Below are 17144 nucleotides of genomic sequence, written 5' to 3'. Positions count from 1 at the left end.
ATAAATGACTTGATTGGCAAAAAAAAAATAGATACTACCTCTGATTCTAATTATACGAGCTAGTTGACTAATTTGAGGAGATTAAAGAAATAAGTTAAATTAGTTATTTGTAATAAATAGGTGTTGTCTTTTCTAAAATATTCTTGCTAGTCAAAAATTTATTGGCTAGAACTATCATTATTAGAGGGACTATTTTGGAAAATAATGTATAAATATAAGAGACAAAGTGGATTAGGATCTTATAATTAGAACCAACATAAAAATCAAACAAGGGCTTATATTAAGGACCAGAGGTAGTAAATGATTTGATTTGATGATTTAGTTTTTATTCTATTTTTAATTAGAAAACGTTCATGCTTGGAACTATTCGTTTTTACCTTACGTTTTTAAATTTCAGCACACAAAAAATTATACTTCTCAGTCCTAAATATAAGATCTTTCTTGTAGTGTAATTTATACTCTAAAAAAAGTCTTATATTTAGGACCGGAGAAGTATTATTTAAATCAAAGCATCCTTGGTCTAAATTTGTAAGAAAAGACAACAGGTATTGAGGAAAAAAAATACAACTATAACGCAAAGGAGTAACAGTTGCGTGTTGAATATGAATGAAGTGAAGGGGAGGAAACTTTGGTTCACTAAATTAATGGGTAGATGGAAATTAATACATTAATGGAAAATAATGCAGAGAAAGAAAAATTATTGGTAGTTTGTTTGCATTTGGACTTCCTTCTTTCATATCTCAATCTGTTGGCAACACAAACCACGATTCCTCTCCTAAAGAGGGAATAGCAACATATTAACTTCGTTTCTTAATATAAAAAAATTTGTTAGATTTTTATTTTGATCTTAAATATAAGACTCTAATTCATTTTGTTTCTCATATTTATCTGTTTTTCTAAAAATAGTCTTTATAATAATAGTAGTCCTAGCTAATATAATTGATTGGGAGGGATATTTTATGAAAGACAATATTTATTTATTAAAAATAATTAAATTAACTAGGTTTTTTAATATATACAAATTATTTAATTAACTCTTATATGAAGTACCGGAGGCCGTATTAAAAAACTGGTTTTTTTTTTTTTTGGGGTGTCAGACGTGTTTGCAGTTTGAAGTTAAGAAAGCCGGAAGGCAAACGATGGGTGGTAAGTTAATTGTTGAGATTAAGTGCATGTGGGTGTGGATATGTGATTGACAGAAACAGAGAGAGATGCTTTACGTGGTTTATAGGCAGCTTGTGAAGCAGATTTTGCTTTGCTTGTTTGCATTTTCTGTTCATAAAGTTTTAATCTTTTAGCTGCACTTTCAATTGTATATATAACATCTGATTCTGTTCATCTTCACATCAATCGTTCAAGTTAACCCACAAGTTTAGGACGGCACCAAATTGGCCACACATATTTCCGTTTCAAGTTATGGAAAATAGGCTCAAGCAAAGGTAGCCAACTTCCCAAACTGGATTTGTTTTATCCTTTTAATTTTAACGTTAATTATTCGTGTATTATAAAGGGGGTGTTTAGTTTAACTTCAATCTTGTGTTGTATGAGGTAAATATGTGGAAGCAGTTCTATTTCATAAAGGAAATGAATCCAAACCGCCATGTAGCATGTGACCTGTTTACACCAAAGTAATCTTGATTTTTGAACGCTAATGCAATCTGAATAATGAAACTGAAACAACATTTCAAAAGTTTTGCCCTCTTAATATTTACATAATTATTTTTAGCGTTTAAATAAACTAGACATGTCGTGTCATTGACTTGCTCATCGTTGGATAAAATTAATGTTGTGGGTTATTATGTGAAAATGGAGTAAGAGACGAGGAGCACACAACTGCAGTTGCTGCTGCTGCATTTGCCATTTATTCACTGTATCTCCGCAGCTTGAAAGAGGTTCCCATTTCTTCTTCCAGAAATATCACCATAAGACAAGATTCAACTCCCACTTACGGTAGCCATTCATCAATCTTCCCTCAAACATGTTTCTTTCTCAATGTACAACGATAGTATAAATAACAGAGAGATATAGACAAGTAACGTATTTGGCTGTCTGTGTGTCTAGCAAGAGAAAATGCTTTCTCCGTTAGACCCTCTCCTCAGAACCAGAGGACTCCAATTCCACCACCCCCCAATGATTTCAAAACCAGAGCTGATGTTTGGGAAAAGGCCAACCTGCAGAAGATTCACAGACGGTATGCATTAGACTTTACTAAAGAAAAATCTTACTTTTAATTAGAACTCTCACCGACGGTGGCTTTATTACTGAAATAAATCAAGTAGTACTTGACATGATCGCTTGAACTGTGAGAAAAATTTACAGGTATGAGAAGATAAAGTCCAAAATTCTTTCCTGGGAGACTGAGCAGAAGACGCAGGCCAAACTTCACTTGGAGAGGAAGGTTTGCGTCGGATCTTGGAAATCTGTTACGGTTTACCGTCTTATGAATATCATTATCTCATGGTTTATGGAACAACAGAACTTGATGGATCCCACCACGAGGGCAGTGGAACAACAACGTTACCAGAACAAAATAGCAAGGGTTGATATGATAGCACGAACAGCTAAAGCGCAGTTAGAGGAGAAGCGGAGGAAAGAAGAGTCTCAGGTCAGAGAAACAGCAAAACAAATCAGAGAGACAGGCAGGGTCCCCGTCAAATGTTTCTGCTGCTTCATATTTTAATCAGAACAAAATATTAAGTTTTACATGTGCTGGTTTCACCTTGTTTTCTAATCTTGATTTAGAAATTTAATAACTTTGTGCAAAACGAAGATTGGATATGTAATGCCACCGTAGTGTGCTGTTCAAATTGTTCATATTGCAATATACTTCACTTGCAAGATATTCTAGATAACTAGCCTCAGGCCTCAGCTTGTTGTTTGTTATATGCTACACACACACACACACACACAGGTAATGTAATGACAAGCTACTCAAGATGTTTGGCGTGTAAGTCACGTATTATTTGAGCAAGGATACCACTAAAATTATCGTCAAGCTTGCATTAGACCAAAAAAAAGATTATGCTAAGCCATTTACCTCAGAGTGCCAGTGCGCTCTCTGATAGATAATATTCTAATTTACCTTAGAGGATCATGTACCTTATTGCCTTCAAATTCAATATCAACTTAATTATTATATCATTATATGAGTCAAACTTAGCAAATTCTTGCCCGCTCCTCTGTCTAGTGTTTCCCCCTCTGTTTGGCTTTTGCTTGTTCAGATTAGCATAAATTCGTCTTGATCCCTCAAAAATCAGTGCACAAGATAAAATATATGGCAAGTGTTAAAATAATCGTAGCTATAAAAAGGTTTTGCAGACGAAAAAACTTGGCCGCAAAAGACAACGTCTATCTAATAATATAACTAATCCTGATCATCCCTTTAACTTTGGCCTTGCGCTTTGATGCTTGCGATGCCCTAAGTACAAGAGAACCCATCTTATGTGTTTGAACATGTCAAATGTCTCCCATCCCATATGATATAAGCCCCCTACGGTTAATTTTCATGGGACGGTTATCACAAGTATCCACAACTATTCAATACACATACAAGTTAGCAACGACTATTGAGAATGCTGACGCATGTGCCACCAACAAAATCTCCTCAATTTCCAAATATTCACACTTTAACATCAAGGTAAATACACGAAACAACATCAACAATCCGATCCACAACACTCACAGTTGCGTTTCAGAAAGCTTAAAAATAAAGCCATCACTTTCTGAACCGTGCTCTTCCTTCTAGTCTGATTCTCATACATAAATTTACCATTTTTTACATAAAAGTTATATTTTCAACATGCTCTGTTCTTATTTACGTGGGTGTGGCCTCCAGACCAGGAGAATCAAGAGATATTACTGTCTCAAATGCACCAACCAAAGCCTTGACCTTGCTCTGTCTGAGTTCAGCAAGCTTGGTTGCGGTCTCTTCAATCACATTATTGTATAAACGCCGGGTAACTTCCTTCCCAAGCAAATTTTGGTGTCTTAAAACAACTTGCTGAGATCCTGATGCTGAACCATCAATCTTGCTTCCGTCTACAACTTTTCTCCCAAAATTTCTCCTTTTATTTCTTTCCACAATTTGGACCCTGGGCATAACATTTTCAGATTTTGTTTTTGCATCATTTGATTCACCTTTGTCAGCTTCTTTCCATCTCCTGATCCATTTTCTACTTTCAATCTTTTCTCTTTCAGTGTCACTAAGCAAGCGTGCAGGACGAAATTTGAGTCTTCGAGGAACAGGAACATTGTCTTGAGGCTGAAGTTCAATCACCTTTCCCCTTCTGAAACTCAATTTACGGGCCGGAATTACTTTATCTCCTGCCCCACCTATTGCACTCATCTTCGGCCTGATTTTGAACCCAACCTTTACATTTTCACCTGGATACTGGTTTCCTCTTTTGCTGCTCTTAAAAGTGGCACCATTTTGTTTTCCAATGAAAGAGTTGGGTGCAGGAATAGATGATTCTGTTGCTGATGGCAATGATGAGGATGATGAAACACTATGTATTATATGCTGCATTCGTCTCTTGACTTTAACCCCCGAAGGCAGGGGAGAGGGTTTCAGAGATGTGGTTAGACGGTTTCCATTGTCAGCATGTTTAAAGGTCCTCCTTGAAGATCGTAACCGTGACAATGAAGATGGGTCTGATGAAGTATTATGCTTTGTATTCTGTGCCTTTCTATTGACTTCGATCCCAGAAACCGAAGGAAAAGAAGCTGTAGATTTAGTTTGATGATTTCCTTGGTCACCATGTCTGAAGATCCTCCTTGAAGATGCTGATTGTGACGGTGGTGATAAAGATGATGAGGCAAGGGTTGTTTTCTGCGTGTGTCTCTTGTCCTTAATCCCAGAAGATTGAGGATAGGGTGCCAGAGATTTAGTTGGATGAATTCCATGGGTAGCATGTTTAATGCTCTTCTTCGAAGATGCAGGAGATCCACACTCACTGATTTTCTCAGAGTCTTGCTCCGAGCTTTTTTCCCCAAGTGATGGTGAGACCAAAGACAGGTTAGGAGGATCACAAGCCAGAGTAGGCTCCATAGATTTCTCAACAGTGGTAGGCTCATCCACATTCAAAATTTTTTCTTGTGAATTATCGCTGCTGGTTGGCTCAGGTATGACTTCTTCAACATTCTTTTGAATTTTTAGATTAGCCCCTTCCTTCAGGTTCTTGGCAGTCTTAGAAGTTGTGCTTGAAGATTTCTTTACATAGCGCTTTGAAGATAAGGGGCTGCTAGTTGGTACTGATCTCCTATTGCCACCAACTGGAGATGCCCTTATCTCTTTGATTCTTCCTTCGCTTGTATTCTTGCTGCCAGAACCAAAAGGACTTCTGCTTTTCTCTACTTCCCTGCTCGTTTGACTCTTAGAAGATTCCTGCACTGGCAGAGCAGGTTGCCCTGATTGTTCTTTCTTTATATCAATGGGATTATGGTCCATGGAAACATTGGTTTCCACAAAGGACATTAATGTTTTATCTGCAGGGACAATTCCACCCTTTGGCAATTGATCCTTCATGGTTGTTTCAGGCTTTCCCAATTTTAAAGTTGGAGAATCATTCAAACCGCTTGCTGATTTCTTCATCCCTGCCACAGAAATAACGATTTCTTCAGAAGCTTTGGTTTTTCTACCACTGGCTATGAATTTTTTCCCTGCGGCACTCCGTGGCTTAGCTTCAGCAGAATGTTGGATGCCATATTTGCAATAATCATGGCAGGAAGGAATCCGACTACTTAGATAACGAGAAGGAATCTTGGGTGCACCTTTTACAACAACCGGCGTGTCGTTAGAATTTGCTATCTCATAACCATCTTCAACCCCATTTTTCTCACCATTGATTTGGGCATCAATACCTTCCGCCATCATTACTGATCAAGATGAAGAAACTTCAGAGCCCCTGCAACAGATGAAAGCCTTCTGAGAGATGTTAAAACAAAAGGGGGAGGGGGGAATTCTTGTCAGAACAACATGATACCACAACTTCTTTCTTATTTGATTTTACATCTAAGGTCAATGTTCATTGAGAAGCAAGGGAATCCAGTCCATTGGCACGGTGCGAAGTTCCTATTTCAATCTTGAGCCAGACCATCTATAAAGGAAATGATGGGGAAGAGGGAGGCAAAACTAGATTCTCATGACACATTGTGAGTGAGAGTGCTTGTTCAACAACCTAAAAAATTTCAAAGAGGATAACTTAGGTGTAGCACGCGTAATGGTTAATCTCCATGAAGAATCTTATCCGGTTTATTGAGAACTTCTAGTGAAACATAAACACTAGACAGCAATATGTATAAAAAGAAAAAAGAAAACATAAATGAGCCCCATTGATTCTTGATAAATACAAACCAAACTATTAAAAAAATGAAAATTTTACCCAGATCACAAGACGGATAATATCCTTGAAGCACACTTTTCTTGGCAAAGAATATCAATCGCATGTCAACGCAATGAATTTCGAAATAAGGACGCAGCTCAAATAGACTCCAAAGTTGATGACAAAGTGTAATACAAGGTTAATGTCATTATCAAATCATTGCAGAGGGTGAATTGTGTAAGAAAAACAAAAATAGAAGAAAGACTCGTCCGTACGAAATTAGAAAGTTTACAAACATCTCAAATACACCCAGAAGAAAAAAAATTTCTTTTTTTTTTTGGGGGGGTGGTTTGCGTGCTGGAGAAGAACCGATTTCTAAATGGAAGACAGAATTCAGTCTCACCCGGGAAAAGAATATGATCTCGGAAGAACACGAGACCAATGAACATAAGAGCACAAGCCTTTGGACTAGCCGATAAAATCAATAATTCTAATCAAGAGAAGGAACCAGAACATGCGCAGACGATATCATTAACATTCCAAAATCGGAAAGTCCGATAGAAATTGACCATGATATAGTTTGTCCAAGCAGAAAGCACGTTATATGGCGCGAAACAATCAGGAAAAAGGAGTGAAAGAGCGCATACCTTCTCTCTGGGATTGAAGAAAGAAAGAAAGAACAAAACAACGAAGGTCTGGGCGATTGGGCGTCTGAGAAATGGTCGGACGGAATTCAAAACTCAGAAGGAGGAATTCATTAGTTGGGTTGATCGTTGACTCGGAGCGCAAACGCGTTTGAAGCGACAAAGTAACCGACTGCCCAGGGGGAAGGGAGAGAGAGAGAGCCAGCGGGAAGAAAGAATAATAACAGTCTGTCTAGGGAACCATCATCCAACCATGCAACATGATTGCAAAGGCACAGCCACACTGGACCAGGGAAGAAGGAGGCACGTCAACATCCATATCCATCCCCCTTCCCACTTCACCTTTTTCTCTCTGCTTTCGCTTCTTTTTTCCTGCCACCAACTTTTCCCTCTTATTACAGTCATCGTCCCGCGAGCCACCATTGATTCCCAATCACATGCACGCAATCGACTTCAAAGGGCTGCTCCTTATATTCTTTTCGTCGGAAATTCAATAATTCTTTTTTTTTCCATTATTGGAAATTCAATAATTTACTGCTATGATATGAGTGGTTCATCATATTAATCATATATATAGGTCCAGGTCAAAAAAAAAAATCATATATATAGGGTTGTTATTAGAACAGTGCTTCTTAAGCACGTAAAGGTAAAATTATTTTGACTCTCTTATATAAAAACTTTTGTTCCTTATGTCTTGTGAGTAATTTTCATTTGCTAAAAATTGATAAATAAGGTGTTCACCCAAAAAAAAATTGATAAATAAGTTACTACATGTGTTTCTTAATATAACAGCTAGTTGACTAATTTAAATAGATTAATAAAGTTTATTAAGTTAGTTATTTGTAATAAATAAGTATTGTCTTTCTTAAAATATCTTTGCTAATCAAGTATATTGGTTAGAACTACAATTATTATAAGGACTGCCTTAAAAAAAAGGAAAAAGATAAGAGACAATGTGAATTGGGATCTTATATTTAAGATCAGAATAAAAATCAAACAAGTTCTTATATTAGGGTTGAAGGTAGCATTATATTAAGAATGCATAATTCGTTATATTTACACCAAGCTACTGTGAAAAACTAAAAATATGCACTATACAATACAAAATGTGCGATTGAATTAGTTGTGGAGAAATTATTATGGGAAAAAAATTTTATCCCATAAAATATAAAGGTAAATGACTTTTTTTCAGTTAATACAAACTTTGACTCTTTAAATTTATTTTTATTTTCGTTTTGATCCTTTTTCATTTAAAATATTAGTCATTATAATCTAATAAAAACTTAAACCATTTTGTTCATTAAAAAAGCAAGCCTATAGTTTGAAACGTTATAAACCAAAATCAAAATAAAAAAAATTTAAGAGATAAAAATTATATTAAATTTTTTTCCCAGTCATCCAATCTTGCCACCTTATGGCACATGGAAAAGCTATTGAAGATTAATATTTACTACATCCGGTCCTTATTATAAGACCCCGTTTGACTTTTTATTTGGTCCTAATTATAAGACCCCAATTCATTTTGTCTCTCATATTTATACATTTTTTTTCAAGATACTCCTTCTAATAATAATAGTTATAGCCAATATACTTAATTAGCAAGGATATTTTAGGAATGACAACACTTATTTATTACAAATAACTAACTTAGCTTACTTCCTTAATCTCCTCAAATAAGTTAACGGGGTCTTATAATTAGGACCGGAGGTAGTAATATCCATACTCTTTCTTTTGTTTTGTTGTTGCTGAGCGTAATGCTCTTAATGGGTTGCCATTCTCTTTAGTCCTTAGCCCTGTCATGTTAAAACTTTATGTAAATTGAGGCAACAAAATTTTCACAACTTATTATCTCATATTCTGATTAAAAAATTATTTATAAATTATTCCAAACAGATTTTAATTCCCAAGGATATGCTGTCATATTTACAAGCACGTTTGCTGCCATTATAGTGGTTTTAGCTGTCTAGCTTCTCCCATAATATTCATAATTTCATAAAGAAAATAGTTTGACTCAACTTTAGATTTTATTAACATTGTACTCCCTCGTCTTGCATATGGGAGTTAATTGTTGGCAACAAAAAATAAAGAGTTAATTGAGATATTTATTTTGATCATAGCTCTAAGGTCTTGATTCCATTTATCTCCAAACTTTATAATTTTTTCTTAAATTACATTCCTTGATTTCATGTATTAAAAATGTTTTTCTCGCTCATGTAATTTTCAATACACATAATTAAAGATTGTAATTTTTTTTGGTGAGGTTAAAGAGTGTATATAAAGAAACCTAACACATATTTTTTCATAAAATGGTTAATTTAACTAATTTTTCTAGTTTTTATAAATTATTTATTTAGCTCTTGGGAAAGAATATAATATATTTTTTTGAATACAATGTATACTACTTTTTTTTTTGGGTGAAACAGGGAACTGAAATAGAAAGTGAGTTTGGGCATAGAGTACGAAGAAACGAACTGTATTCATTTTCCTGGGCTGGGCCTATACTCATTCTGAGCTCTGTCTTCTTAATGGACCCACTCCCTCATTCTTCCCTTTGGGTTTTGCTTCCAATCTCCACTGCTATTTTCTTATTGGCCCATAATCTCAAATGCGTTATTGTTATTCGTTAATCTTCCTGTTTGGTGGGTTGGTTGTTTGATTTTGAATAAAAGTACAAGGGAAAATTAATTTGGAGGTCCTTATAGTTTTCTTTAATTTTGAATCAGGTCCTTGAGGTTTTTTGTCTTTTTATTAGGTCCTTTAACTTTTTATCATTAAATTTATGAGTCCTTGCCGTTAAAGAAAGCAAACACCGTTACATCTTTCTTCTCTGTCGTGCTTGAACTCACTGTTCCTGCTCAAAACCAAAGGAGCATCAAAAGCCAAGCAATCAATCCATTCATTTATAGCTCCTTCTAACTCGTATCTCTGGCATCCATATCCTTCCCGCCACTTCCAAGTTGGGCCTCTTCAGCTTCTCTCCTCCACTTTCCTCCGTAGAATCAGAAAGCATGGAGAGTTTGATAAGACCACATCAAACTAATCATGACTTTCACTACCAGACTCATCATCATCTTCAACAATATCATTAGTTTGATTCAAACTCTAGTTTCTCAAATGGATTTGGGACATGAGGGCTCTTGGACTGGCTCTCTTCATGCTCATTTTGTTCTCACCGTCGAGCTCCTTGGAGGCCATGAAAGTCCATCTCTCTCGTCTTTCTCTACTGATTCATTGTGTTGTCTCTTTTTCATGTGGGTTTGATGAACAAACTCGTTTCATAGTTAGAGTAATGAGCCTTCTTGCTTTTCAAGAGACGTGATATCGTAGAAGAACTGGGAAGCAACGATGAGATCACAGGACGTTGAAGGTGTAATGGCAATTTTTAACAGTGTTTGCTCTATTTAACAGCAAGGACCAATAGATCTAAAAGTAAAAAGTTAAAGGACCTAATAAAAAGGAAAAAAAAGCTCAAGGACCTGATTTAAAATTGAGAAAAACTATAAGGACCTCCAAATTAGTTTTTCCAAAGTACAATATAAACCCACAAGTAAGCAAATTAGGCATAAGTCAGATGTGAGGGGCGGGGGGAAAAACAAATCCAACTTCCACTGAGAGGGAAACAGTTCTAAAAAGGCTGCGGAATATCTCTATCATATCATGCAATGAATACTTGAACCTCCGAGATTTTCGTGGAGATGAAGCATTCCCAGAATGTGCCTGTGATTGATTGGTCCTGGACCGTCGGGCCAAGTGGAAGAGATCTCTGACATTCATCCTTAAATGGCTCCAAAACACGGAACTCGGTCGTTATTCTCTCAACAAGTACTTGCCGATATCAATTTAATGATATAAAATCTTCAACAAGCATATTTCTTCGTGATACAAATTTGGAACAGTATATTTCTTCAGATTCCGCACATGTGGGACTCATGGGGAAGAAGTTCATACAATTTCTTAATGTGTTCTTAGCAGTATAGTCTGAGAAATGCATTCAACGGCACAAACTGCAACATCCATCATGCAAGAAACTAAAATAAACAGAAGATAACTGTCATTTCTATTGGGAACAAAGAGGCCGGACTATCAGTTCCAACGATGTTTTCGTATACAAATTCACAACGATTCTTTCTCTATCCTACACATTGCCATGTATTACTGTTTAACAAAACAGTTATAAAACGATCCTGTAATTCATAAGGAATAAAACCCCCATTAAAAATCCATACACAGTTATGGAATCAATCATATACATACCCTTGAGAAAAACTCTGGGTTACTGGTTGGATATCTGTGCCCCCTTCTCTTCTTACATGTTCTCTCCCAACTCACTAGAAGGCCCCTTTTCTCAATTCTCAAATCAGTGTCATCAGTTAGATGCTTCAACAATGAGTCTGAAACCTTGGAAGCTAAAGTACGAGACCTCTTCCTCCCCCTACCTGCACTTCTTAGAGAAACCGTTTCCAAGTGAGTGCCAGCAGCGTCCATGAGACCTTCTATAATTTGAAGATCCTCTGTCACCTCACACCTTGACAATGCAGCAACGCTCGGAAGGATTTCGCTCCGAAAGTTCCTCTGCCGCCTACCCCTTTTAGTAGCTTGGCCCTTCCTTGGGTGGCTCAGTGAAGAGCCACCTTCTTTCCCATTTTGATCAGTGATCTTATTACAACAGCAATCTAGGTTCTCTGCCTCAGTCAACTTCAAGGTCATGGCCTCAAAGTAATCAATGCCAGCAGGCAGAAACTCCTCAAGATCATCAGCGGTCTTACCATTGCAATCCACCTTTGCCTCATTCTTGGGGTGATCCTTTATTGAAGAGACAATTTTGGCAAACCAGTGAAGAGGACCATCCCTGGAAGATTCAGACGGGCGGAAATCAGTCATTTGGGGATCATTAGGGACCACAAACGCTGATATAGAAACCAGAGCCTCTGCTGCAATTCTAACTTCATGCTCTTGCCCCTGTGGGTCCTCTTGCCCTGAAAATTGGTAAGGCATTTCAAGCTGCTTTTCATCAGATTCTCCCCTGGCTGGGGAACACTCACTGTTCTGCTGCAGACTCTGCGGTGCCTGGAAATGGTCATCTACTGGAATATCCACATCTTCATTCAAGCAAGAATTAAGATCAATGATTCTTGTCAGACAATTACGTTTCTTGTCATGTTCATTCTTCTTGTCACCCCCAGGCATCTGTCCTCCCAAGTCAGGCAGATTACAAGAACTATTTACACTAAGCACACAATCCCTCCCAATTTCCTCAATCTTTTGATTGTCAGATTGGATCTGACAGATGTTGGAAGGGGAGGCATGAGAAGAAGGTAGATCAAATGGAGTACAAGGCTTTCCATTAACAGGAATCACAAGAATCTTGTCCTTACACAAGTCACTTCCCCCAACTTTCTTAATCTCAAAACCATGTATACCTCCCAAATAATGTTTTAAAATGACAGGTTCCTGTTGGGTAGAAATTTTACTATCTTCTCCATCGAGTTGTCTCTTGGGTACAGGCTTTTCTAGAAGCCAGGGCAACCCCTGCCTTGAATCTTGAAACTTGTTCTGTTTATCATTAACCCAAATGCTTTGAAATGCCATTGTTTCAGAACAAACAGCTGGCGTAACATTCAAGTTAGTGTTCTTGGGATCCTCCACACCTTCAGAAACAGGTTGAGCACTGCTTGGTCCAGGCACCAAGCCATCCCTGCTAGGACCTTGAGTTCCTAGAGGTATCTTGTCAACAGAATTCTTTTCTTTACTCCAAGTTCCAAGGTTAATTTGATCTGATGAACGAAAGCCTGGAAGGTCATTAACATGTTCGGGCTTCTTATTTAATGCTTCACATTGAGAAAATATTTTATCTGCATCAACAACTTTAGCAACAGAATCCAAATCAGCACCACGCTTCTCTGAAAAAGGAGGGATTACCATATCAGAACAAAGGGTGACAAACATACTAAGAGTAAATTGCAAACAGCTCCACTGAGTTTTTTCCTTCCTTCTTTCTTTTTTTTTTTTAGGCCAAACTATGTGGAAAAAAAATATACATTCTTTCTTTATTATTATTTTCGCATATTGCATATAAAATCTACTTGTGTATGGTTTTATATATTTGGATATATATTACATATTAGTATTTAGATTAATGAAAGACTATTTAGCCAAAATATTTAAATTTGGACTTGAGAATATATTTTGAAAGTAGAAGTGTGTAATTGTAGAAATATAAAATATTCACGAAAGACTTGTGAAATTTACTTAAAAACTAAAAGTGAAAACAAGAAGCACTACAATAACCAGAATGCAAGTAATCTCACCATTTGAAGTATAAACTGACACCTCAGCCACTCTGGAAACCCTCTCGTCTTCCACAGAGTCACCTTCTTCACAATCAATGTACTCATCAGCAGGAAGTTCAAGATCCAAAATTTTTTTACCGACTTTCTTGTAGTTGCAATTTGATGGTTTGGGGTCTTTCAATAATCCTCCAACTAGAGATACACCAGGACCAGGATCAATGCATAATTGCCTGATCTTTTCTTGCACAGAACCCAAAGGCAACAGAGTGCTTTCAGCAACTAAAACAGATGATTCACCAGCTGCCAAAGCTAACTTCGGTGAGCAGCACCCCTTTGGGGCATTTTCAGATGATACATGAGACAAAGCACCCGACCATGATATCTCTATGCGTAAATTATTATGTTTATATAACTCATTCCTTCTAAGTTCATCCATTAATTCCCTCTGCTTCCGGTAAAGGCGGTGAAGCTCATGAATCTGAACAGCAATGTGCAGTTAACAGAAATAGAAAGTAATTAAGAACTTGATGATGGTACATGAATACTAATTAATTACTGCAAATGACAACTTACCCCAACTATAATTTACTATACATGAACTAAGAATACAATAATATTCAATCAAAGATATGAAATTTATAATTAAAATATTACCATTAATGGTGCTAATCTTTTATATATCTCATTCATTCAAATCAGTAAACTTGTCATCCGCTTTGTCAGTGTCATGAAGCAACATAAAAATCAGACCCAAATATTTGCTATGAGAAATTTTCTCTTACATCTCAATGTATTGTAGATTCCAATACATCCTCAGGATGCCAGCAAACAGCAGGTCCTTAAGACACTTGTCCCTCATGTTTATAAAAAGATAAATAAGAAGGATAAAGAAATTTGTCCATTTATTCAGACTATAGTCAACTCTTACACAGAAAGATATAGTACATGTAGAGTATAAAACAAGCATTTGAAGAAAACACAAAGCACAAGGTCTTCAAGACAGGCAGAAAGGATTAATACAGATAACACAGGAAGAACCAAGTTAATATTTGATATCATGAATCCTATGTATCCAGAAGTGAAAATGGAACATACTTGGTCCTTAAACATGGCTTCGTGCTTGAGTATTGTCTGTTTCACTAGTTCCTTGTCATATCCAAGAATGTGAGTGGGTGAAGGTACTGACAAGGAATAGTGGTGGTGACAATCATTAATCAGTTTGCCTTTACCATTAGAAGAGGTCCAATTGTTGCCTTCAGTACCAAAGATGAAATTCCTTGCGGAATAAAATCTGGAGGGGCACCCATTAGTTTGCACATTTGCACCCATTTCCAACAAGGCCATATAAGATAAATGTAGAGGTTGCAATTAACCAAAATATGGCATAATAAGCTCAGTTTCCATGGAAGGAAGGCCTGCAATCAGATCAAGAGTAGGTTACTTTTCTTAACTCTCTTTTTTTTTTTTTTGGGGGGGGGGGGTTATTCTGAAAAGTCCTTTCAAGCCACCAAAGAAAATAGGCCACCTGTTTGACAGACGCATGTATGCTTTGACACCAGAAATAAAAGACTGACAGTTATTATTAAAGCAATCCTTCAAGGTAAGGTATCTGTGTGCACAAAGAAACAAGTATCAATTAATTAATAAAATTGGATGATTCTTATCCATGACTGCCATACTTGCACAGCTAAACCAACACCGAATTTGCAATCAGGGCATAATTCAAGATCAACAGGACTTCGAAATGTAGAAATGCAAGTCAATCTGCATGACAACAAAATTAAAAGGGCAACATCCATCCACAACTTGCCAATCACAATCATTTGCCCAACTGATTTGTGCAAATATATTGCTGGAAAGCATCACTGCTTCAGGGCAGACGAGTCTATTATAGTTTTATCGAGAAACCTTAACAAACAAAAACAGCGAGATCATCAAGAGACTTTCATTCCAAGTAGTAAATAAAATGAGCATTGAAGTCCAAATGGACCAAATCCCGTCCTTCTGATTGTGGGGAGGGAGTCACTAAAAATAATAATAATAATAATAATAATAATATAGGAAAAAAATTTGACTGCCGTCAAGCCACTCGATAATCTCAGCAGAAAATCAATCTTCTCAATGAGAATCAGATATCTAAAAGTATGAAATCCTAGGCCAATCATCAAGCGAGGAAAAATGTCAGGAGTTATTCTCGCATTCTATGACAAAGGAATGTGCAGTATCTTTCACTGCCGACAGCTGAAAGAAGTTCAATCTTTTCATTTGATATCCAAAAGAATAACAGAACGAACGAAGGGAGGACTTGAGTACCGCATTCGTAGCTAGAATTTTCAGAGAACCCAAACGAATATCACAAATTGGGAGAAGCGAAGTACTCTACTCACTGACACAAACTGATACCGACCCTCAAAAACTATCCAAATACGATAAAGTATCGATTAAAACCATCAAAATCAACGATAATAAACTGATGAACTACGGAGAACAAGGAACATGAAAATCAACTAAACCCATTTCCAAACTGACAAAAATGTTCCACAAGAATGGCACCGATAGAAACATACACGAAGAAGAAAAAACTAACGCCCGCCACCCCAACAAAACCCGATGAAAGAATCGCTCATTGTTCGTCGACACTTGCTATGAGGCAGAACAGAGCAAAACAACAACCTGAAGAAAGCCAGAAGCCTGGAAAGGAAAACACAGTGACCCAGAAGAGTTGAAAAATCAAAAAGTAAACCTTTCCAAAGGACCAGTGAAAGAAGATAAAACGGGGATTTGGATCTACTGGGCCATTCTCTCAAGGACGATTTCAGAGGCAGAGAGAGATAGCAAGAGAAAAGACCCCAAGAATAAAATCCGAACGACGAAACGAGACTTACATGAAGAAAGGACATCAAAGTTGTCAACACCACTATCGTCTCTTGTTCGTCGCTTTCTCATTTACGTTTGTTTTTGGATTTCTTTTTCTTTTTTAATTTTTTGGGAGATTGAGATAATATGCATGTCTTTCATCCCCTAGATTCTCTCTCCCGATATTTGTTTCTGAATAAACATAGGAGTACTAAATAAATTTCGCAGCCAACAATCCAATAATTCCAAAATAAAAAACAGACAAGAAGTGCTGCTCGGTCCATACCCCGGACTTCCGCAGCGAGAATCAGAAAGTTCCACTTTTTAACCCACCTTGATGCTTCCAATTATTATTATTACTTATTTTATTTGGATTTGTCGTTAGGACAGTGATATGGGTCCCACTCCTGTAATTTCCACTCTCTTAACTGGTAAGTTTTCGTCTGAGGAAGCGTTTCCCCCATCTTGCCGCCCCATCAACGAGGCACCGTTTAATCCGTGAAGTGTGGTGAAGAGTGTTTTTCATTTTATAGCTTTTTGTTGGGATAATAGAAAGAAAAGCGTACCCAAAAACGTATAACTGATGGATTTTTTTTAAGTTAAAATTTTCACGTAAATAAATACTGCATCCGGTCCTAATTATAAGAGCTAGCTCACTAATTTAAAGAAATTAAAAAAAGTTAAATTAGCTATTTGTAATAAATAGGTGTTGTCTTTTCTAAAATATCTTTGCTAATCAAGTATATTGGTTAGAACTACTATTATTAAAAGGATTATCTTGAAAAAAATACATAAATATTAGAGACAAAGTGGATTGGAATCTCATATTTAGGATCAAAATAAAAGTCAAATAAACTCTTATACTACCTTCGGTCCTTAATATAAAACCCTGTTTGACTTTTATTTTGGTCCTAAATATAAGACCTCAATCCACTTTGTCTCTTATATTTATGCATTTTTTTCCAAGATAGTTCTTATAATAATTATAGTCCTAGCCAATATAGTTTATTAGTAATGATATTTTAGGAAAGACA

General features: G+C 36.6%; 3 protein-coding genes across 11 annotated transcripts; 1 reads left to right on the top strand and 2 right to left on the bottom strand.

Annotated features, from left to right (window-relative positions):
* The first annotated feature begins 1139 nt into the window (after positions 1–1139).
* On the top strand, positions 1140–2680 carry LOC114721821 (remorin 4.1-like). The gene is made up of 3 exons (XM_028907687.1): positions 1140–1146; positions 2062–2191; positions 2320–2680. Exons 1-3 carry the CDS (start codon positions 1140–1142, stop codon positions 2678–2680), a joined length of 498 nt encoding a protein of 165 aa, XP_028763520.1.
* Positions 2681–3583: 903 nt separating this feature from the next.
* LOC114721829 (uncharacterized) lies at positions 3584–7321 on the bottom strand. Of its 3 annotated transcripts, none has more exons than XM_028907695.1 (2): positions 6967–7321; positions 3584–5903 (listed from the first exon to the last, which is right to left on the bottom strand). In XM_028907695.1, exon 2 carries the CDS (start codon positions 5870–5872, stop codon positions 3815–3817), a length of 2058 nt encoding a protein of 685 aa, XP_028763528.1. In that variant the 5' UTR covers positions 5873–5903; positions 6967–7321; the 3' UTR covers positions 3584–3814. The 3 variants fall into 3 exon arrangements, with proteins under 3 accessions (XP_028763528.1, XP_028763526.1, XP_028763527.1); XM_028907693.1 differs by having other exon boundaries at positions 3584–5933; positions 6968–7321; XM_028907694.1 differs by having other exon boundaries at positions 3584–5923; positions 6968–7321.
* A 3570-nt stretch (positions 7322–10891) lies between these two features.
* On the bottom strand, positions 10892–16335 carry LOC114721831 (uncharacterized). 7 transcript variants are annotated; one of them, XM_028907703.1, is made up of 5 exons: positions 16140–16335; positions 14780–14863; positions 14350–14669; positions 13273–13732; positions 10892–12828 (listed from the first exon to the last, which is right to left on the bottom strand). In XM_028907703.1, the coding sequence occupies exons 3-5, from the start codon at positions 14596–14598 to the stop codon at positions 11207–11209; spliced, it is 2331 nt and encodes a 776-aa protein (XP_028763536.1). In that variant the 5' UTR covers positions 14599–14669; positions 14780–14863; positions 16140–16335; the 3' UTR covers positions 10892–11206. The 7 variants fall into 7 exon arrangements, with proteins under 7 accessions (XP_028763536.1, XP_028763529.1, XP_028763531.1 ...); XM_028907696.1 differs by having other exon boundaries at positions 10892–12864; positions 16140–16333; XM_028907698.1 differs by lacking the exon at positions 16140–16335 and adding an exon at positions 15998–16104 and having other exon boundaries at positions 10892–12864.
* Positions 16336–17144: the final 809 nt, after the last annotated feature.

This window comes from Neltuma alba, unplaced genomic scaffold (genome assembly GCF_004799145.2).
Source record: "Neltuma alba isolate B1F8T4 unplaced genomic scaffold, ASM479914v2 tig00012070_pilon, whole genome shotgun sequence".
Classification (NCBI taxonomy): domain Eukaryota; kingdom Viridiplantae; phylum Streptophyta; class Magnoliopsida; order Fabales; family Fabaceae; genus Neltuma; species Neltuma alba.
This window is presented reverse-complemented; position numbering and strand designations above follow the sequence as displayed.